Here is a 24,086-nt window from a genome sequence, read left to right as displayed (position 1 = left end):
AACTTTGAGATTTTGTTTCCTTTTGGGAGGTGACAGATTCAGAAAGGGAACTCAGAGAGGCTTTGATCCCTCTCATATTCTACTACCTTCTCTCCTTCTCCCATGTTTTACTTCTTGAGAGAGAAAAGGAATGAAGAGGGAGAAACTGGCTTCTGCCAGATGGGTGACATTACAAGAGAACCCAAGTTGAAGAGAATGTCCAACAATCTGTCAGCTTGCCGGAGCCTTCATTCTGTCATATACAAATCTTCAGTAGAGTTTTACTAAAATACTCCAGCTTGGCCTTAGCTGTGGTACTGAGGATGGAGGGGAAAATAGAGTTAACGCATGGCCCTCAGGCTAGCAGGACCTTCCAAGGCCAGGTAATTGATGAAGAGAGCATGTAGGGGAGTTGAGTGGGGCAGGGGATAGTGAGCTGTCAGGGAAGTTCAGGAGAAGGATGATGAAAAGGGTGATATAACAAATGGGATAAAACACACACACACACACACACACACACACACACACACACACACTGTATAAGCAGATGAGGGAAAAAGGCAAAGTAACTACTCTGTCATCATCTCATAATCTGGAGAAATTCATAGTTAAAACTGGATCCCTATAAGATTTCAACCTTTTAGGGAGATCTCAGCCCCTACCCCCCCATTACAAGCCCTCAAATTGTATAATGACCAAAGTATTCATGGGCCACTCCTGGGCCCTATTGGTCAATCTGGCTGCCCTATTTGGAGCAACACTTGTTTGTCAGTGTCTCATATAGTTTCTCTTCATTTTCAAAGTATGTGTATGTAAATGTTCTTAGTAGAATAAAAAATATGAAATAGGAGACACTCACCTCCACGTGGACTCGCAAATATATCCTTTGTGACTCTGTGTTTGAAGAGATGGAAGAACTCTCCATCTAGAGATGAGTATGCAGAGACCCTGGCTCTGGTCAGGCAGTTGCAGGGGTGATGCTGCTGCCACCTTTCTGCTTTAGTCAATGATCATCTGTTTCACAGGCTGTTTTTCTAATTACCTCACCCTTCACCCCAGCATTCTATAGAGTGTGACTACACAATGAGAGCCTGTGCTCAAGGGGCAAAGCCCAAGTAGTGTCTAACAGGCTCTGGTCACAGATCTTTCCCAGCACTCTGATTATTTACCATCTCCAAAGCTACGTACTTCTTGAACATGATCTCTTTATTCTCCAGGCTATAAAATGACTTGAAATCATATTGGTCTCCTCTTCATCCTGCACTGCCTCTCCCTCTTAATCAAAAATGTAACTTTTGGGGTGCCTGGGTGGTTCAGTGGGTTAAAGCCTCTGCCTTTGGCTCAGGTCATGATCCCAGGGTCCTGGGTTCGAGCCCCTCATCGGGCTCTCTGCTCAGCAGGAGCCTGCTTCCCCCACTCCTCTCTCTGTCTGGCTCTCTGCCTACTTGTGGATCTCTGCCAAATAAATAAATAAAATCTATTAAAAAAATGTAACTTTCGGGACGCCTGGGTGGCTCAGTTGGTTAAGCCGCTGCCTTCAGCTCGGGTCATGGTCCCAGGGTCCTGGAATCGAGTCCCGCATCGGGTTCCTTGCTCGGCAGGGAGCCTGCTTCTCTCGCTGCCTCTGCCTGCCTCTCTGCCTGCTTGTGTGTACTCTCTCTCTCTCTGTGGAAAATAAATAAAATCTTAAAAAAAAATTTTTTTTAAAATGTAACTTTCAAACAAAATGCCTTTTAAAGAATTTAAGAGTTTATGGGGGTGTAGGGGATGGGTTAAACAGGTGATGGGTGTAAGGGCTTACCTAAGCAGAGGGACCCATCTTGTTGTAGTGAACTTAAATTGACCCTGCCCCTCCCAAAGGAACTTCCTTGCAAAGCCTAGATACAAGGCGGGCCAGGCCAGGTGAAGACATCCAATCAGAGGGGCATGCGTATATCCACTAGGGTAAATTGAAATTCAATTGGCTGCCCGTGTGTAACCTAGCAGTTTTTTATTATGTGTGGCAGATCTAGCATGACTGCAGTTTTCTCTGTGTATTGCAATCTCATTGGCTACCTGGCTAAAAGTGCCTCTATAAAAGCTGGGTTGTGAGGCTACTAGAAGGAGTCTCACGGGAGCTGTAAGAGCAGCCTCCCTCTCGGGGGAGTGGCCTTGCCAGAGCAGCCTCCCTCTCAGGGGAGTGGCCTTGCCAGAGCAGCCTCCCTCTCGGGGGAGTGGCCTTGCCAGAGCAGCCTCCCTCTCGGGGGAGTGGCCTTGCCAGAGCAGCCTCCCTCCGGGGAATATGAACTGTTAGTAAGAGCTGTCAGAGTCATCGGAGAATGGCCACGTCCAGAGCAGCCTCATCCAGAGCAGCCTTCTCGAGAGTGGCACTGTCGAAGTCATCATCGTCACCTCTTTGTAAGAGACGGCGCTTACCAGTCGGTTTGATTCCTGATGTTTGGCGCGAAATAAAGCTTTGCTTGACCTTCGCTTTGTATCAGTCTCGTTCCTTTGATCACGGACCCTAACAATGGGGATTAAGGAGTGCACTTGTAATGAGCACCCAGTGATATATGAATTGTTGAATCACTTTATTGTACACATGAAACTAATAAAACACTGTGTTAATGGAGTTTAAAACTTACCAAAAAAAGAAAAATTTAAGGGTTTGGGATATTGCCATTATTTTTTTTGAAGATTTATTTATTTAAGAGAGAGAAAGGGGTTGGGGAGAGGAACAGAGGGAGAGGCACAGAGAAAATCTTGAGCAGACTCTGTGCTGAGCACAGGGCCTGACTCAGCCAGATCTCATGACCCTGAGATCATGACCTGAGACAAAACCAAGAGTTGGGTTTTGAGTGACTATTTATTTTATAATAAATTTTCACCTTTTTTCTGAGTCCTTTTCCCTCAGCTAAATGTGCTGTTACCAGAATTACACAATCTGACTTCTCTCTCTGAACTCAGTTAATTTTTGATCACTTCATGCCCTTGTCAGTCTGAAATAGTTGTATAACAACACTCTTGAAAATGCCAACATTTTTTTTTAATTTTTATTTATTTATTTGACAGAGAGAGAGATCACAAGTAGGCAGAGAGAGAGAGGAGGAAGCAGGCTCCCCGCTGAGCAGAGAGCCCGACGCGGGGCTCGATTCCAGAACCCTGAGATCATGACCCGAGCCGAAGGCAGAGGCCTTAACCCACTGAGCCACCCAGGCGCCCCAAAAATGCCAACATTTTTGTTAGCAAGAAATCTTATTCTGTTTCTAATAAGCAGACTACTTATAAGCCTTGGGTACAGTTTGTGTTATCAGATAGGAATTTTTGATATAATACCTCTACTACCACCTCTATTTGATACTTCCTCTATTTGATATAGTACCACTACACCTCTGTGCAGTGGTATAAGGTTCATTTGCATAACCTCATTAACTCCCATAGTAAAAGAATCTGCCTCCAGGATTACTCAGTCTTCTGCCTATCAACAGATCACCTTTTCCTTTTTAAAGTTCCATGACACCTTTCCCTGACTCTAGTTTCAGCTCTCTCCCTCCTACCTCTTACCTCCTTTAGCCCAGTTCAGTCAACACTCTTGCAGACTATTTCTACTGTTACTTTTCAACCACCCACAACTCTCGGACTTCTCACAAATCATGTTCTTCATCTGAAAATCTCTTTTACAATATGTCAGCACATATCTTTACTTCCTTCAAAGTCAACTCCCATATCTTCCTCATATAGCCTTCGTTAACAATGAGAAGACAAAGAGTGAATGGTTATTTAACCCACATGCAATAGCCCAGAACACTGACTTTCTTAAGTAGGAAAGCCCAGGTAGGAGGGGGTCAAGGTCTGGCCAATTCAAACACCCTACCCTCTGGCCACTCACCATGGTCCAAAAATGTACATGTGACCCAAACTAAGCCAACAAGAATCCACCCCTGTACTTTTCCCTAGAGTTACAGGTAAAGATCTTCTCTTAAGTAATGAGGCTGCTAAACCGAAGAATGTGGGTTTGGGGAAGTTGGCAGGCATTGTGCCCATGATATGACAGAGCTCATCAGGGAAATAAAACCTTCTAGTGACAGGGGGAAAGGGAAATGAGAATGGGTGCTGATAAAAAGGACCTTTGTTTTTCCTGTAAGATTCTTTAGGTGACTTAATAAAGTCACGTACATCCTTAGAACTTAAACCTCTCCCCCTTGCCCATGCCCACAAACAACCATGATAAAATCAAACCAAAAAAGGTGGGCCATCTCAAGGGGAGGAAATGTGAAGAAAGGCCACCAGAAAGGAAAAGCACAAGGTAGAACGGTAGGCCAGCAATAATTCCAGCTTTCCTGAGGGTGGGGAGTATATATAAAGGAAGCAGGGACAAGAGGCTGAAAGACTAGGGCCACATTCACATCCTTCAAGGCCAGGGAAGAACATGGAGGTGGTCAAGCTTTCTAACACAGAATGTAGCAGCTAACTGAATCCCAGATCTCTCCAAACACATCTTTTCTGTGGAAAGAACATTCAGAATACTTATTTCCCATAATTCTTATTTTGTAACAATGCCCATTCAACAAGTGATCTGTAGAAGTTTAAAGCTATTTAATGATTAATGCAATGCAGTATCAATTAGATATACTTCCTGAGGTCTTTTTATCTGTTGTAGCTTTTTCTTTTTCTTTTCATGACCTCAGGTATGTCACCCAGTAAACTGCAGTAGTGGTACCAGGAATAAAAACTTAAGGATTTTTTAACTTTTCAAAAAGAAAGAGTTTAAAGTTGTTTAAACCCCTTTAGAAGAGGCAGTCACATATATACATTTGAAATGCAGTACTAAATACCAGTCCTCACAGTTGGGTTCTATAAATCAGTCCTCTCAACAGCTACTGCAATTAAACAGCTAGTATGAAATTACTCAGCCCTTGGCCATGCCTGGATTATTCTAGGAGCAAGAACTCCATTCTTATGAGTTCACTATATTATTAGCCTCTTCTACAAGAATGGTATATCCTGGCAGACAGCAACTTTCACTATCCATTAATACCTATTGAGTACCCCTCTGGTAGAAGTGGAAGACAATTTGATAAGATATGCCAAGAGCCCTAAATATGCTCATTCCAAGAATCCATCTAAGGAAATATTCTAAAGTGTGGATAAAATTCATGCATGACAATGTTCACATTATAAGTGATCTAATTTCCAAAAATAATGGGATAGTTAAGTTTATGGTATAGACAATGAGGAAATAATAGGCATCCATCAGAAATTTTGTTTATGAGTGTTTTAAAATAATGGAGAAAAAAATAAAATGATATAGAAATGAGATTGTATTCTGATATTATGTCAGAAAAGGAGACACAAGGGTACATGCAGTTTGACAACTACATAAACTTAAAAATTACTTTTATAAAAATTATATATATAGACACAAATCTATCTTACCACTAAACATTAATATAGTTGTCCCTGGATTATAGGATTATGAGTTTTTTCCCCTAGTTCTTTTATAATTCTCTGTGTTTTCCAAATATTCAACTATGAGCATGTACTCTTTTAATACACCAGAACATACAAGTAAAAACTGGAAAGAAATATAATAAAATATGGTTATCTCTAGGTAGGATGACAGGCAACCTGTATCTTTATACTTTTCTGAATTTTCTAAATTTATTTCTGATGATACATAAGTATTTTTTTATTTTTTTAAGATTTTATTTTTAAGTAATCTCTACACCCAATGTGGGGCTTGAACTCACAACCCCAAGTCAAGAGTCATATGCTCTACCGACTGAGCCAGACAGATGCCCCAAGATAAGTGTTATTTTTAAAAGCAATATATCATATATACTGCTATAGCATCTGTCTCAGCTCTAATTCTAAACCTTTAAACAGTCTCACAAGGAGAGGAGGATTAAGCAGCACTGATGTAGATAAATGGACAATAAGCCTACTGATCCATTTTTTTCAACTGGCAGTAGGCTCTTTTTTCCTTCTCATCAATCCTAAGCATGTCACCTCTAACCACCCCTTCCCACATTATATTACATCTAAATATAACTGCCATTTGCCTCAGGGGAGCTAAATATCAATGAAGTCACTTAGGATGATCAAAGAACCAAGAGAAATTGTAAATTTTTTTTTTTTTTTTTTAAACCTGAGATCAATAGTCACAGGCTCCACCAACTGAGCCAGGAAGGTGCCCTGAGAAACTGTAAACTTCTGATTACAGTTTCAATTATTGGGGGCGAGGGGAGCACATACTTGACTGGTAAAGAAAACAGAGGAAAAAGGGTAGTTTAGACTGAAGTTGTGAGCTTGGTTGATGATTCTAAGATAACTTCCCAGGGACATCATCAAATATGCCTTAAAGATTTTTCTAGGCAAGACAGAGATCAGAAGGAAGCCCTGATTAAATGGCTTCAGGTAATATGATACCACAGTTATAATAATGGTCAACATCAATGCCAATGCTGAATGCTTTTCCATCTAGTGACAATGCTGGCTTTGGATCTGTTGTTTTACTTCTAAGAATGCCCAATAGTTTCTGGGACGCCTTCAGGAAACCAGGACATTCTAGACTTCTCACATCACAGTTCTTAGCTTTTGGGCCTTCTGTCAACCTGTTGCTAGATTCCTGACCCAGTGGTCCCAGTCTCCTGAACATCACATAAGCCTTTAACAAAGAGACAGACAAGAATGGTTGTAGAAGAGCACTCGTAGATGCCTGCCGAAGGAGGAAAAAAGAACGGTCTATGATTTTTTTCTTCTTAATTATTATATTTTTTAAAGATTTTATTTATTTGACAGACAGAGCACAAGCATGGAGAATGGATGAGAGAGAAGCAGTCTCCCCGCTGAGCAGGGAGCCCAATGCGGGACTCAATCCCAGGACCCTAAGGCCATGACCTGAGCTGAAGGCAGTTGCTTAACCAGCTGAGACACCCAGGAGCCCCTTTTTTCTTTAGAGCACAAAGTGCCTATACATTCAAAACCTGTGACAGTGACAAACACTCAACACTGTTCTATTTGTATCAGGATTGAACTAAAACATAGATTTCACAAGGCCAGAACATGTTACTATATTAAGGCTTAAGATTTTGTCAGATTTAAAAAAATATATTTATTTATTTAAGTAATCTCTACACCCAACATGGGGCTTAAACTAGTGATCTGTGATCAAAAGTCACACGCTCCTCTGACTGAGCCAGCCAGGTGCCCTTGTCAGAATATTTTTAAGCCTCAATTTAAAAAAAACCCATTCATAATTACATTTTTTTAAAGGATTTTATTTATTCATTTGAGAGACAGAGAAAGCACAAACAGGGGTAGAGGCAGAGTGACAGGAAGAAGCAGACTCCCCACTGAGCTGGAAGCCCAACATGGGGCTTGATCCCAGGACCTAGAGATCATGACCTGAGCCAAAGGCAGACGCTCAACCACCTAAGCCACTCAGGTGCCCCCAAAATTTATGTCTAAAGCTAAATTTCATTTATATCTAAGGTTATTTATGTGTGAAAAAATTGGATATATACAAATATCAACCCAAGTGAAATAACAAGTAATTTTGATTTACTTTTTTTTCTTTCTTATTTTTCAGTGAGCGTGTAATTGTTTTTTTTGTTTTTTGTTTAAAGATTTTATTTAGGGGCGCCTGGGTGGTTAAATTGTTAGGTGTCTGCCTTCCATTCAGGTCATGGTCCTGGGGTCCTGGAGCACACACACACACACACAAATCTATTTTATTTATTTGACAGAGACAGCAAGAGAGGGAACACAAGCAGGGGAGGGGGAGCAGGAGAAGCAGGCTCCCAAAAGAAGCAGAAGCAGGGAGCCCAATGTGGGGCCTGATCCCAGGACCCCTGGATCAAGACTGGAGTGGATGGCAGACACCTAAAGACTGAGTCACCCAGGCACCCCAGTGCGCGTTTAATTTTTTTTAAAGATTTATTTATTTATTTTAGAGGGAGAAAGACAGAGAGCGTGCAGGGGGGAGGGGCAAAAGAAGAGCGAGAGAATCCTAAGTAGAATCCCCACTGAGTGTGGAGCCCAATGTGGGGCTCCATCCAAGAAACCTGAGATCACAACCTCAGCTGAAATCAAAAGTCGGATGCCAAACTGACTGAGCCACCCAGGCATCCGGAGCCTGAAATTTTTTATATGTAATTTTTCTTTTTGGGGGGAGGAGGTACTCAATTTGGTGATAATCAATGCTTCTATGCTTTTTTTTTTTTTAATTTTATTTTAATTTTTTTTTTTTTTTTTTTTGGTGAGAGAGCATGCACGTGCACAGGAGTTGGTAGGGAGGGGTAGAGGGAGACGCAGATTCCCCACCAACCAGGGAGGATAATGTGGGACTTGATCCCAGGACCTTGGGTTCATGACCTGAGCTGAAGACAGACACTTAACTGACTGAACCACTAAGGCACGCCACTTTTATACTTTTAAGTAGAAGTATACATATACTATTTCTGGAATTCTTCACCTTGAATTTTACTGTTATACTCTCTCAAATGATCTCCTTTTAGGTAAATTATATCAGATATTAACAACAGTCAAATTCAACTGGTTGAACCTAAATCCAAACCATAACTGAAGTTAGATCAAATTAAAAACAAGTAAACCGGGGCGCCTGGGTGGCTCAGTGGTTAAAGCCGCTGCCTTCGGCTCAGGTCATGATCCCAGCGTCCTGGGATCGAGCCCCGCATCGGGCTCTCTGCTCAGCAGGGAGCCTGCTTCCTCCCTTCTCTCTCTGCCTGCCTCTCTGCCTACTTGTGATCTGTCTGTCAAATAAATAAATAAAATCTTAAAAAAAAAAAAAAACAAAAAAAAAAAAACAAGTAAACCCAAATTTAACTGCCACCACTTATCCAAAAATGACTTATTTCTTGAGTAAATGACCTATAGCAAGTGATTCTTTCACAGCAAGAAGTGTTTGACACTGGGATTCAGAAATCTGTAACGATGCTACAAACCTGCCCCTTATAAAAATGTTACACCTGTTCTGTTAAAGCACTTCAGATAATTGAAGAACAACTCAACTCAACTCTTTAAAACTTCTCAGTTCTAGACATTTCCAGGTTGGAAAGAATAGGCTACAGAGCCAGGAAGAATGGGGTTTTGCAACTGCAATTCTACCCAATGGCAAGTTATGAAACCTGATTCTCAATTTCCTCATCTGTAAAACAAAGATAATAAAAACCACCTTGTGACAGTGCTCTAAGAACTGGAGATGATTTATTTTACTATCTACAGTAGACACCTAATACATTATTATGATATAACTAGCTTAGTTCTTCCTTTCAATTCTAATGCTATAGAGACTCCACTGTACTTAATATAAAAATGCATATCTAAAAATAACTATCTGGGGGCACCTGTCTGGCTCAGTCAGTTAAGCATCTGCTTTCAGCTTAGATCATGATCCCAAGGTCCTGGGATCGAGCCCCGTGTTGGGCTCTCTGCTTCTCCCTCTCCCTCTGCTTGTTGCTTTTTGCCTGCTTGTGCTCCTTCTCTATCAAATAAATAAATTAAATAAATATAACTATTTGCCTGTGGGTGCCTGAGTGGCTCAGTCAGTTGAGCTGTGCCTTCGGTTGGGGTTCACAATCCTGGGGTCCTGGGATTAAGCCCATCACCAGGCTACCTGCTCAGCAGGGAATCTACTTCTTCTCCCTCTCCCTCTGCTCATGCCCTCTCTCAAGTAAATAAATAAAATCTTAAAAATAAAATAAAATAAAAATAATTATCTGCCTATGCGTGTACAGGTTGGCTGAATCCTGGAAGCAAGGAAGTTGGTTTTCTAGCACCTCCCTTTCCTGCCTAGTACTTTAAGTCTACTTCATGTTGCTTCTAATAGTCACTACTATGACATCCATCCTCAAAGTAGGAGAGTCAGGCTGCATGGGCTTATAAGGTTCTCATTTCCATGTACTCATTCCTTCCTCCCATTTCTTTCAGGGCCAGTCAGTAGATAAAGTAGGCAGATGGAGACATGCTCATTCATTTTATTGATTTTCAAATTGGCAACAGAGATATAGGCAAAAGCAACTAGGAAGAACTGTATCATTTAATTAAATCCTAATTAGCCAAGTTGAATTTTGCATCTCCAAGCATAAAGCCAAAGGAAACCTGCATTTTGTATTACTAATGCTTAGTTAATTTCTCTTTTTCTCTTCGAAAAAGATTTTGTTGGGACGCCTAACTGGCTCAAAGGAGCATGCAACTTTTCATCTTGGGGTCATGAGTTCGAGCCCCATTGGGTGTAGAGATTATTTAAATAAATAAAACTTTTTAAAAAGATAAGAAAATGATTTTGTTGATAAGTCTCCCCTCCAAACTGTCCCTACCCCACCATCTCCACAGTGAAGTGAAAACCCTCCATTTAACACCTGTGACTGAGGTTTCCAGTATCGTTTGAGGAGAGGAGATCTTAATCACAAAGTGACAGTTCAACCCAGTAACCTACAACCATAAAACAGGCACCTGGCAGGCAATTTTTGAACATGACAGCAAATCATTTTAAATAAACTTGATCCAATGATCAAAAGAACATGAAGGAGTTATGATTAGCTATGAAGAGAGATCCACTTCTACAGGCCACCAGGACAGGGAAGGAAGCACTGCAGAGACCTGTACATAGCCCCGCTTTGGTGCTTGTACAGTCCTTACCTGACAGTCAAAGTCCTGGAAGTTTCGTGTACCAGTCTGTCAACAGAAGGCAGAAAACACAGTCAGTTTCCCCACGTGGCTTCCCCAAATGTGCAGCAAATTCAGTTCACAGTGCAAGCAGTGCACGTGCAGCCTCTTGGTTGCCATAAAACTAAAACGGTTCTCATCAAAAGGCTTCAGAGGCAGGGTGGGCTCCTAACATATGTTAGTAAAAGGTGAGGTTACACTTTGGCAGGCTTTGTGCGACGATAAAGGAAAGGAACCCTGTTGCCCAGTAGTTTGTAGCTTCCTGCTTCCCTACCTAGAGAGAGTAATGAGAACTTGTGGGAAGAGGGTAAAACATGGATCAGAGTCCTAGAGCACACTCACAACCCACCTAGGAAGTACCTGGAAAAAACGGGATTGAAGGCCAACCCTGAGAGGAACATAGAAGGTAGGAGCCAGGGTACCCAGAACCAGGAATTAAAGGATCAAGGAGCGAACAAAGATACAGATAGATGACAAACGGAAGACTTGTAAATTTTTTTTTTAAGATTTAAAAAATTTATTTGTCAGAGAAAGAGCACAAACAGGAAGAGTGGCAGGCAAAGGGAGAAGCTGGCTCCCAAATGAGCAAGGAGCCTGATGTGGCACTTACCCCAGGATCTGGGATGATGACCTCAGCCAAAAACAGATGTTTAACCGACTGAGCCACCCAGGCATCCCAGAAGATTCATAAATTTAACAAGGGAAAAGGGCAATGTCACTGAAGGAGGGAAAGACAGACAAAACCGGATTCCTAATACGCTGGCATATCTGTTCATCCTGTGAAATAGCTGATAGGAAAAAGGACAAGTCACTGAGTCATTTAAAAGGTAGAACACGGTCAAAAGACCCAAGAAGAATTCACCAAGCTTCTAAAAAGAGATTATATCATAGTAATGTTTGATTGAAAAAAAAATCAATGGCAATAACTCAGAGGCATTTTTTGTACCATTTCACATCCCAGAGCTGCAAACTATATGACCTAGGAGTATATAAAAAGAATAATGAATGGTGTGTTGTTGTTTTTTTTAAAATTTTATTTATTTATTTGGCAGACAGAGATCACAAGTAGGCAGAGAGGCAGGCAGAGAGAGGAGGGAAGCAGGCTCCCCGCCGAGCAGAGAGCCCGACGCGGGGCTCGATCCCAGGACCCCAGGACCATGACCCGAGCTGAAGGCAGAGGCTTTAACCCACTGAGCCGCCCAGGCGCCCTGAATGATGTGTTTTAGAGGGAAAAAACCATTGACTTGATCTTTCATAAAGTAAATGCTCCTCCCCTGGAAAAAAAGCTTTTCATTATTTAGAAATCATGCTATCATAACATATTCTATTCTGTCTAGAATGGCTTCCAGTAGAACTGCTACTGGGCACCTTCCCAAAAGCTGCCCCTCCAGACAGGATCTAGATATCTGATCCCAAAGGAGTGTGAAGCACTCCCATACCCCTTCAAAAAGATCCTCTTAGAAGCAGTTTTGTATCGGGGTGCCTCAATGGCATAACTGGTTGGGCAGTCAACTTGGTTTCAGCTCAGGTCATGATCTTGGAGTTGTGATATGAAGCCCTACATTGGGTTCTGCGCTCAGGATGGAGTCTGCTTAAGACTCTTCCTCTTCCTCTGCCCCTCCCCACGTCTAGGATTATTAAATAAATCAGAAAGAAAGAAAGAAAGAGAGAGAGAGAGGAGGAAAGGAAAGAAGGAAAGAAGGAAAGAAAGAAAGAAAGAAAGAAAGAGAGTGAGTTCTGTATCACATTCTACACTCCTGGCAAGACAAAACAGAGAGGTTAAAAAAATTTTTAAGCCCAGTATATAAAACACACACATACACACACACCCCCCAAAGATACAAGCTGTCCTTTCCATAAGAGTAACTAGCAGAACTGAGATGATCTAGAGTGCCGTGATCTACTATGGTAGCCATCAGTCACACGTGTCAACTAAAATTTATTAAAACAAAAAATCCAGTTTCTCAGTCACATTACTCACATTTCAAGTGCTCAACAGACACATGTGGTTAGTACCTACTGTATTATTGGGCAGTGCAAATACAGAAAGATTCTGCAAGAATAAGGCTATGGATGAACACATCCTTGTTTCTCTGTAAGTGGCAGTAAAGCCACAATAGATTACCAATCACAGAGAGAGGAGGTAGCACTAAGAACAGCAAAGAGAGTGTTAGAGACTGCTAGTCTGAAATATTATTCCTGGCATGAAACCAAGTTCACAAAATAAAGTCTGATGCAGTCACAGCATGCAAAGAAACCATGCAGATGGGACCGTACAGCACATCTTCAAAGAATGCTGCCATTGGCAAAAGGATTATCATGTTCCACGACTCCCACTAGTCTCACACAATACTTAAGAACTCTTTCAGAGAAGTCATTTCTAGTTAGACTGTGAGAAGCAAAAAGAAGGGCCCTCTCATGGACTAGGGTAGATGGTTTCAGTAGGATATGGTCATTCAGTGAAAATAAATTAGGATACAAATAGTCTTTACACTTTGACCTCAACTATATGAATATGCACCAAAAGACTAGCAGAAAAACACCAAAACATTAACAATAGCAACTATTTCTCAATGGAGAGATAATGATTATAATTTTCTTTATACTTCTCTATAATGAGCAAGTACCTCCCTTTTTGTAACTAGAAAACTGAAAAAAAAAGATTTGGTATGGTACAAAAAATATGTTTGTAACTTGGTATTTTGTAATATAAGATTTAAAGATTCACTTAATCACTTGAGAAATAATGTATAATGATGTAAAAAAAGATCATATTAGGGGGGATCTGGGTGGCTCAGTTGTTAAGCATCTGCCTTCGGCTCAGGTCATGGTCCCAGGGTCCTGGGATCAAGCCCCACATCAGGCTCCCCGCTCAGCAGAGAGCCTGCTTCTCCCTCTCCCTCTCCCACTGCTTATGCTCCCTCTCTCACTGTGTCTCTCTCTGTTAAATAAATAAAATCTTAAAAAAAAAAAAAAAGATCATATTAGGGCTTCGTTCCTTTAGAGATTATTTAGAAAGATTAGAGAAAATCACTCTAGACTGAACTAAAATCTTGGTCATAAAATAGACAGACACAAATTCTGATGAGCTATTTGGGAAGCAGCTGTCATGATATGCATAAGTTCCCCTTCCTCACAACCATATGATCACAGTCATGAGGCATTTTGTGAGTTCCTAAAGCCTGAGAGGAGCACAAAGCCTCTGAAATACTAAAAGCAGAAAGAGGCAATTCTCTCCAGAAATCAAAGCCACTCTTCTTTGTTAAGTATCTAGCAAAAAACAACTATATGCTCTTTATCCAACATACACAGCTAGACTCCCAGAGAAAAGGTAGTAATAATTGGATGAAGATTATCTAACAGCTCTTTACTTTAATTCCAGTATAATTAATATACAGTGTTGTATTAGCTTCGGGTATACAATGTAGTGATTCAACAATTCTATACATTCCTCAGTGTAATACTTAATGTTGTTTTAATTTGTCTTCTTTTTTTAAGTAGGCTCCACACCCAGCATGGAACCCAACCCAGGACTTGAACTCACAACGCTGACATCAAGATCTGAGCTAAGATCAAGAGTCCTATGTGTAACCAACTGAGACATCCAGGTGTCCCTGCTGTTGTTGTTTTTAAGACATGTCAGACAGTCTTAAAGAATGGCTTCAAGCTTCTTGAGTGATCATCTCAGAGAAAGGATATGATAAGGTCTGTCTGACAGTACTTGGCATCCAGAGTATCTGAATGAAGATCATTAGCTGGACCCCATTCAACTGTGGTAAACTGAAGCCATATTCTCTGGACTCATTAAAAATTTAATACTATTCACTGGGCGTATCCTAGAAGGAGAAAGAATTCGCTGGAGACTCACCTATCTCTGGTATTTGAGGTACATGGTTACACTCTAACAAAACTTCTACACATTTCCAGTTCTGGGTGTTTTTTTTTTCTTTCTATCCATTTTGAAGATACCAGTAATTCCATGTTCAGAGAGATTCTTGCACTAAGCAGACTTAATTAGCAGAAAGGGATTCAAGCGGGAAATTAAAGTAATAGAACAATTTGGGAAAGACAGAAAAAAGAATAAGTCAAGAAAAAAAGATACAGTTTTACTGTAAGTTACAGTCAAGGTAGAAGCCAGCCAAGGGCAGTATTTCCTGGTGCAGCCTCAGAGGCAAATGTAGAAGGTAAATGAAGCAGCTCAAGAAGGTAAATTAAAAAGAAGTCATTCTTGGGGCTCCTGGGTGGCTCAGTGGGTTAAAGCCGCTGCCTTCGGCTCAGGTCATGATCCCAGCGTCCTGGGATCGAGCCCCGCATCGGGCTCTCTGCTCAGCGGGGAGCCTGCTTCCTCCCTTCTCTCTCTGCCTGCCTCTCTGCCTACTTGTGATCTGTCTGTCAAATAAATAAATAAAATCTTTAAAAAAAAATAAAAATTAAAAAATTAAAAAGAAGTCATTCTCTCAAATACAAGCCTGGAGAATAAGCAAGAAGCAACTAAGAATAGATCAATGAATAAAGTATGAAAAGAAGGGGTGGGGGGCATTTAAAAAACAAGTAATTGCTAGGGAGAAGAGAAATGTAGTTTCCCAACATGAGATCTAGTCAAGAGGCATATGTAGTTTCAAAAGACAGAAAACAACAAATATAAAGAAAGGCAAGATGTGTAAAATCTTAGAACCAACTACCAATTGAAAAAAATTTGAGGTAAATCTACCTCTTCTGTGAACTTGACCTGTGTCTGATTTATCACTCTATCCCCAGTCCTGGTACTTATTAGTAAATGCAGTAAACATCATTTTATAATGATTATAAGCATCTCAAAATTGAGATACTTACTCAATTTGAGTTAGGAAATGAATACTAGGGGCACCTGGGTGGCTCAGTTGGTTAAGCCACTGCCTCTGACTCAGGTCATGATCCTGGAGTCCTGGAATCAAGTCCCATATCGGACTTCCCCTACTCTGCAGGGAGCCTGCTTCTCCCTCTCCCTCTGCCTCTCCCCCTGCTTATGTTTTCTCTCTCTCTCTGTCAAATAAATAAATAAAATCTTTTAAAAAAAGAGAAATGAATACCAAGGTTACATGCAATTGATATGGTAGGAACTAAAGTGGAAAGGAGTTGTTACAACAATAAAAATTTTAGAAACAAGCTGATTTTTTTTTTTAAACAAGCTGATTAAAAAAAAAAGTCAAACAGAATAAGAAATGACATTTTTAGTAACAAAAGACAATAATCCTTACCAACAGAAAGTGGAAAGATAAGGAACTGTATAAGCAGAAGAGTTAAATAGGCCTAGAAAATACTGTTTTTCTTTGTTGATAAAGCTTAATATAATCAACACAGATTAATAAATCTATGTTTTATAATCATTAATAAACTGTTTTAAAATAGAAATCTGTTCAAACTGATAATCCAGATTAAAAATTATCTATCTATATATATACACACGAGTGTTTATGTGGGTATATGTGTATATATATTTAGAGCATCTACATTATTACCTTCAAAAAATGGTAATTAAGAAACAGATTTCATGGGGCGCCTGGGTGGCTCAGTGGGTTAAAGCCTCTGCCTTCGGCTCAGGTCATGATCTCAGGGTCCTGGGATCAAGCCCCACATCGGGGCTCTCTGCTCAGCAAGGAGCCTAATTTCCCTTCTCTCTGCCTGCCTCTCTGCCTACTTGTGATCTCTCTTCCTGTGTTAAATAAATAAATAAAACCTTAAAAAAAAAAAAAGAAAGAAACAGATTTCATAAGGAAATTTGTAAAGAGGTCAGATACTTGGATAAAACTATCTACAATCAGATAATCATCTGCAGACTGCTGAAAAGGTACAATTCAACTCCAAAATAACCTCTCCTCTAAACTAACATACTATCAGGCTAATAACATGTGTCACTGACTGCATGCACTAAAAACTTCCATGGCTAAGGCTTCTTCCACCTGCTGATCTTGTAGCTGGTTGACAGTGTTTTGACGCAGTGGCACCATTACTTGCTTGGGAACTCACTTCCTGCTCCAGTCCCATCTAAGCCATTTCTGACAACATGGGACGATTACTTCTTAGCACATTAAGGGACACCCTCCAGGGCACAGTAGATGTAGCACTTCACAGATAACATTTGTTAATGAAAATGTTTTTAAAATTAAAGAAAAAAAAAAGCCTTGGCATTAACCCCTTTGGCTCTTTCTGCTGTCCTGAAAGATAAAAAAATGCTCACCCACAGCTTCTCCTCTCTCCTCTGCTTACATTTCCAAGTTTATTTCTTTGACACAGAGAGAGAGAGAGCACAAGCAGGCAGAGGGAGAGGGAGACAAGCAGACTCACTCTCTGCTGAGCAGATAGGTGGATGTGGAACTCGAATCCAGGACCCAGGATCATGACCTGAGCCAAAGACAGATGCTTAACTGACTGGAGCCACCCAGGTGCCCCCTTTTCTGGTTTTCTAATTATAAAAAGGAAGGTACATGCTCATTGTAGAGAAGTATAAAGGAAACTACAATCATCTATCATCTCTCTACCAACAAACAGCTGCTATCATTTTTCTGCTAATCTCTTCTGGCACGTATTTTAATGTAGTTGAGGTCAGGGAAAAGGAAGCACTAACTGGTCAACTCTCTTGCTTGTTATAAGGTTTGTTAGTTGAGGAAGCTGGAATAACCAGCTCCAAGAGGCAGCAGATGGTGGGAAGAGGCCTAAACCCCCTGATCTGGGTTGAAGTCAACAGATGTGGGTACTAGTCTAGGCTTCACCACCTTACTAGACACTAACCCTGGATCATATAACCACTTTGAGCCTTACCTATAAAATGGAGTTAAAGTAACTCCATTTTAAGCACTTAAAACCTTTAACGGCTTATTTCATTTCATAGGAGGTTGGAAGATTTAAGGAGAAGATAATATTTGTGAAAATGCACTAAAAGTAGTTAAATGGTATTTTTAAAAAAATCAGTTCATATGTCTGTACAATTTCTGCCCCCCAAAACAAAGATAAGTGCTGGCAGTTGCATCTTTTCATCACTGGAGCCAAAACAAGCATGGCAAAATTACCCACTTCTTCACAAATCTGAGCCACAGACAAAATTACCAGCACGCTAAAATTAAATGGGAAAAGTACCAACAAATGACAAGAGATGAGTTAACATAAGCCTCGCTTAAAGCTATTTTGAGAATGCTTCCTTATAGTCATCTCAGGACAAATCTCTCCATAATAGATTGGGTCTAGACTTCCTCCAGCGCCCTAAAGCCTGGAAGGGTACGGCAATGGCTTCTGGATAAGAGTATATCTATAAGAATGGACAAAAAGATGAAGTGAACTGATAAATGTTTCAAGACTTTTCCTTAAAGAGACAGGGCAAGCCACAGAGGTGATGGGGTCAGCATAGTGGAAAGGCCTAAGGTATTAGGATAGGACAGACCTGGTTTCAGTCCTGACTCTGCCACATACTGACAGGGCAAGTCAGTTTTTCAGTCAGATTTCTTCTACTACTAAGTGAAGAATAATACTACGTACTTCAAACGAATACTCTTTTGATTAAAAGAGAGAAGATAGGTAAAACACCTGGCACATAAGAGTGCTTAATAAATAGCAGGCTAGGCAAACAAAACAAAACAAAACAAAAAACTCCTCCCAAACAAACAACATCAAGACTTCTATTAAAATTTGGAGGCCTATCCCCTATAGTAGAGGTTCTCAAATGGGGAGACTCTGCCCCCAAGGGGCATCTGACAATGTCTGGAGACATTTTTGGTTGTCACAACTGAGAGATGCTGGCACCTAGTGGATGAGACCCAGGATGCTGCTAAACATCCTACAACATGCACGACAGTCCAGCCCCAAACCGAGAAGTCCTGCTCCACAGCAAGCATTCTTTGGTACTCAATCCGAGTAAGACACTTCACCTTTCTCACCCTTAGTTTTCTCACCAGCAGTATGGAAACAAACTGATTTGTGCTCCCTATACCACTGGGCTACTGGGGGAATCAAACAGAATAACTGATGAAGGACATTGCCAATATACCATCATACCTTTCACAATGAATGCAGAAGCACACACTTGCTGGGCAAAGAGAGTGGCCCTCATGTATTGAGGTGGGGGGACAATAGGGGGTGGAAGTCTTTGTTTGGGAATGCCGCCATCCAAAGAGGGCCTCTTCCCAATCTTCTTCTACAAAGCTGGGCTGGAGCTGGGTAGCTCTCATGAATAGTAAGGGGATAGGAACGTGTCTCAGGGAGAGAGAGGGAGCATGGAAAGTGGGTAGGAACACCATAGGCCTATCAAAGAGGAACTAACGGATGTTAGGAAGTGAGATATTGACTGCTTGGTGTCTTAGACTGCTTGGGATGCCTGAGGGGCTTAAATAAGAGAAATTGATTTTCTGACCATTCTGGAGGATGGCAGTTCAAGATCAAGATTCCAGCAGGGTTTGGTTTCTGGTGAGAGCTCTCTTCCTGGCTTGCAGATGGCTACCACCTTGCTATGCCTCACGTGGGAAGCCAGTATGTGTGAGAGAGAGATCGCACTCCTCCTCGTGAACAAGGCCACCAATTCTATCGGATTCAAGTTCCAGTTCTACCATATGACCTCATTTAACCTTAATCACTTCTAAGGGCCCTATCTCCAAAACAGTCACATAGAGGGTGAGGGTTTTAACATGTGAGTTTGGGGAGAGGAGAGGTGCACAATTCAATCAATACCACTTGGGCACACTTCAGATGCAGCCAAGGCATCACTGTGGCCTCAAGAAAGAAGAACCCAGGAATTAATTCACTGCTTTTCTATGGTCAGATTCACTTAATCTTTCCTTTTCCAGCTGTCTTTTCTATTTATTTATTTATTTATTTATTTTTAAGTTTTGTTTTTTCATTTATTTGACACAGAGAGAGAGAGAGAGCACAAGTAGGCAGAGAGGCAGGCAGAGAGAGAGAGGAGGAAGCAGGCTTCCTGCTGAGCAGAGAGCCCGATGTGGGGCTCGATCCCTGAGATCATGACCTGAGCAGAAGGCAGAGGCTCAACCCACTGAGCCACCCAGGTGCCCCTCCAGCTGTCTTTTCTATGAGATATGTGGTCAATTAACTCCTGCAGCTCTTTCATGTAGGCACCTACTCAGGAATCCTGTGAATTTCCAGGGTCTAGGAAGGATCCTCCTCCTATTTGTGCCCCAGTCCTCAAATACCAGGTCATGCATTTCCAACAATGACTAACCAGTCACTTGAGGCATGGTTCTCAACTTTGGGAATTTTTTTTTAATCCTTTTTTTTTTTAAGATTTTATTTATTCATTTATTTGACAGACAGAGATCACAAGCAGGTAGAGAGGCAGGCAGACAGAGAGGAGGAAGCAGGCTCCCCGCTGAGCAGAGAGCCCGATGTGGGGTTCGATCCCAGGACCCTGGGATCATGACCTGAGCCGAAGGCAGAGGCTCAACCCACTAAGCCACCCAGGCGCTCCTCAACTTCGGGATTTTTAAAAAAAGCTCAACCATACCCCAGACCAATTCAGTCAGAATCTTTGTAGAGAATCTCTACCAAAAATCACTGATGATTTTTAAATTTCCCCAAGTAATTCCAAAAAGCACCAAAGTTGAAGACCCCATTGATCACAGAAAGGTATGTGTGTATCCCATCCCCCTCTCCTCGCATTTCAATTCAGTTGGTCTACAGTGAGACCCAGTATTCTGTATTTCTAAAACAATTACCCAATTGATTCTAATGATCAGCCAGGTTTAGGATAGATTACTACCTTCCTGAAGCTAAACTGCCTATTCCCACCTACAACTATTCTACTCTGCGGCTATACACAAGCTCTACAGATGCAGACTTTATTTCCTTCCTCCTCCTTGTGGCACATCATTTTGGGGACAGCCCTTCAGACGCACCAAAGGCAATAAAGGAGGAGAGAGTTTTCTGAAAACATGAGGGAAAGCAGCAGGAAAAACCAAATGGGGGCTAAAAAGTGTGTGCAGCCTCAGGAGGGAGAAAGCAAAAACTAGTGAAAGATAAAGGAAAGGGTGGGAATGTAGGTAGAGAGATTAGGTCATGAGAATAAAAAGGGGCCTGGCAGGATTCAATAACAAATTAATAAACACACAGTAAGTCAACAGCCCCAGAAGTTAGAGGTGGGTCTTTGGGCAAAAAAAGATAAGGGGCAACAGTATCTTCTGGTGTAGCACCCCTATCCCAACTTCATCCATCAATATTTTTCTTTCTTTCTTTCTTTCTTTCTTTCTTTTTAAGATTTTTTAAAAGATTTATTTGACAGAGAGAGACACAGCGAGAGAGGGAACACAAGCAGGGGAGCAGCAGGGGAGAGGGAGAAGCAGGCTCCCCGCTGAGCAGGGAGCCCGATGTGGGGCTCGATCCCAGGACCCTGGGATCATGACCCAAGCTGAAGGCAGACGCCTAACAACTGAGCCACCCAGGTGCCCCTATCAATACTTTTCTCAGGGAAGAATGCCACGGGCTCATCCACACCAAGCTACAAGAGTATTTTAATAGGGGCAATGACAACAAACCCAAAGCACAGGTTAGAAAAGAGGGAATTTCAGGCACATTTACTGAATGGGGAGGGACACCTACCATCACACCACTCCTCCCTGAATCCTGATGGCTGTGAACTATGCTGCTCACTGTTCTCTAACACTAACATAAAAATAGGGTGTATTATCAGCATCCACACAACCCAATGAAAACCTCAAAGTTGACAGAAAGGTCACATCATAGATTTGAAAAACTTTAGGGAAAGTTTTGCAGCCTATATACATCACCAGCCATGGATGTTCATATTTCTTATAGAAATTGAAAGTCAGGCACTTGGATTCTAAGTCAAACCTTTCTCTTATACTTTCTGTGTAACTCTGTCATATTATTTTTTCCTTTACCGTCTCTATCAGTAAAACAGGAAAATCTCAAGGATAACTTGATTGAATTTGGTCCATGGAAGCAAAAGTAGGAGGAAAGAAAAAAGGAAGGAAAGACATCAAAAAGAGTCTTAAGAAATATATTTTTAAAATACTTCTTTCATAGAAAAGCTAAATATGTTTTGAATTAGTTACTATTCAGAAAATATAGAAAATGAATCAATCACAGAGGAAAAGACATATATATCTTAGTGAAAACAGTGTAGTCTTTACCTTATCATTTAGAAGTGGTTTGATCTCTGTGAGTTGAACATCCTGAAGTTCATCCATGAGGACAGATGAGAGCAGAGGATTCTCAAGAATAAATCAGTAACTCTGAAACAGAAGAAAATGAAGTAAAGAAAGAGGCTTAAACTAGAAGTTGAAAACATAATAGTCTCACTATGTCCATTCATTCAAATACTAGAGCTCAGTATATGTCTTACACTGCTCAGGATGCTGAAGACAAAGGTAACTAAATAGTCAAGGCAGACAGACTTTAAAGTGATCTCGGCCTCCTATTCCTATTCATACCCTTGCATAACCCCCTTCCCCACCACTGAGGGTGGGTGGGACCCCTGGCTTGCTTTTAACCAAAATGGCAAGTGATGGAATGTACACAAGTAGCTATACATGATGATATTATATACTATTTTAACATCTGTCTTGCTGAAAAACACACTTTCCTTTGCTAGCTTTGAAGAAGCTGGTATGTTGTGAGAGGGCCACATGGCAAGGAACTGAGGACAGTCTCCAGCCAAAAGAGTAAGAAACTAAGACCTTCAGTCTAACGACTTGCAAAAACTGATTGCTGCCAATAACCACGTGAGCCTGGAAGTGGATAGTTCGTCAATCAAACCTCAGATGAGAAAATAGCCCTGACCAACAACTTCGACTTGCAGACTTGTACAAGACCTGATAAACCCACGCCAGATTCCCAACCCCCAGATATTGTCAGGTAATAAATGTGTGTTGTATGTTGTTCTAAGTAAGTTTGTGGTAGTATTTTTTTTTTTAATTAATACAATAGTCTTTGCCCTTCTGGAGTGTCCAGTTTAGTTACTGAAGATGTATAACTAAGAGAACAATAAGCTCAATGTTATGCTTCAGGAAACAACAGTTTGGGAGGAAGGATTAAGAGGGAAACAAAAATTGAAGGCTAACGCTAGGATGAGGCCCTGATTAAGGAATGAGAATGAAAGCGGGAGATGAGGGGCACCTGGATGGCCCAGTGGGTTAAGCCTCTGCCTTCAGCTCAGGTCATGATCTCAGGGTCTTGGGATAGAGCCCCGTGTTGGGCTCTCTGCTCAGTGGGGAGCCTGCTTCCCCACTCTCTCTCTGCCTGCCTCTCTGCCTACTTGTGATCTCTGCCTGTCAAATAAATGAATAAAATCTTTTAAAAAAACAAAAGAAAGAAAAGAAAGGGGGAGATGAACCAAGGCTAAACTCATTAGCCTTTACTTGAGGAATCACAACAGTGGATGGAGAGTATGAGAGCCAGCTTCCAAGATGGCCTCCAAATAACTCAGTGATCCCTGACTCCTAATATTTGCAGTCATGTAGTCTCCAATCTAAATAAATCAGGGGTGTGTAACATAATAAAATATGGCAGAGGCAGCAATCTATGACTTCTGAGGCTATGTCATAAATGGCATAGCTTCTGCTTCAAGACATTATAGTCTTCATTCATTAGTTCTGGGGGACGCCAGCTATGGTACTGTGAAGCATTTCAAACAGTCCTATGGGGAAGCCTATGCCAAGAGGAATCATCTTGCCAGTACCAACCCGCCAGCCATGTGAGTGAGCTATCTTGCACAGGGATTTTCCAGCCTCAGTCAAGACCTCAGATGACTGCAACCCCAGAGATATGACTGCAACCACATTGGAGACCCTGAGCTGAACCACCTTACCAAGCCACCACCGGAATTCCCAACCAACGGAAAGTATAAATAATAACAGTAATTCTGTTTTGGACTGATTTGTCTTATAGCAAAAGGTAACTAACACAGAGAGGGAGAAGACAGGGAAACAGTTCTAGGAGAAGAGAGTAGTTGGAGAGGAGGAGACAGGGTAATGAGTCATGAAGCCTTACTCCATCCCACTGGACAGGGAGTCATGGGGAGAGGCTGCAAATACTGGATATTGCAGACAAGTAACTCCCTTCCAGACTTTAAAGCCCCAGGTTCCCCCTCTGCCTTGGTCAAGAACTCATCAGTCAGGAAAAATGCTAATTCAGTAAGGTGGGGATATAGCTATTACCACTTACTGAGTGCCCAGTGTGCAAAGCATTATGGAAGATAAAAAAAGGCCTCTGCATTCCAGCAGCTCACTAAAGAGTAGAGATGACAGCTATCTATAAAACTAACTACAAAATGAGAAGTAAAAAGAGGGGTCATAATAGTTCAAGGAAGGGGCGCCTGGGTGGCTCAGCAGGTTAAACCTCTGCCTTCGTTCGGCTCAGGTCATGATCCCAGGGTCCTGGGATCGAGCCCTGCATCAGGCTCTCTGTTCAGCAGGGAGCCTGCTTCCCCCTCTCTGTCTGCC

The 24,086-nt window shown here is 41.5% G+C and overlaps 1 protein-coding gene across 5 annotated transcripts in view; it reads right to left on the bottom strand.

Moving 5' to 3' along the window:
• NDRG3 (NDRG family member 3) overlaps nt 1-24,086 on the bottom strand; it is a 75,225-nt gene that overhangs the window by 35,451 nt on the left and 15,688 nt on the right. For 3 of the 5 annotated variants that reach the window (XM_080813064.1, XM_080813068.1, XM_080813065.1), the window contains exons 2-3: nt 21,777-21,878; nt 10,621-10,656 (exon numbers count right to left, since the gene is read on the bottom strand). In XM_080813064.1, coding sequence (XP_080669190.1) covers nt 10,621-10,656; nt 21,777-21,833 — 93 coding nt within the window. In that variant the 5' untranslated portion in view covers nt 21,834-21,878. Of the gene's footprint in view, nt 1-838; nt 1,250-1,780; nt 1,981-10,620; nt 10,657-21,776; nt 21,879-24,086 lie in introns of those variants that run through there. The other 2 variants (XM_080813067.1, XM_080813066.1) reach the window with 2 other exon arrangements.

The sequence above is a fragment of the Martes martes genome (genome assembly GCF_963455335.1).
Source record: "Martes martes genome assembly, chromosome: 9".
In the NCBI taxonomy this organism is placed as follows: domain Eukaryota; kingdom Metazoa; phylum Chordata; class Mammalia; order Carnivora; family Mustelidae; genus Martes; species Martes martes.
This window is presented reverse-complemented; position numbering and strand designations above follow the sequence as displayed.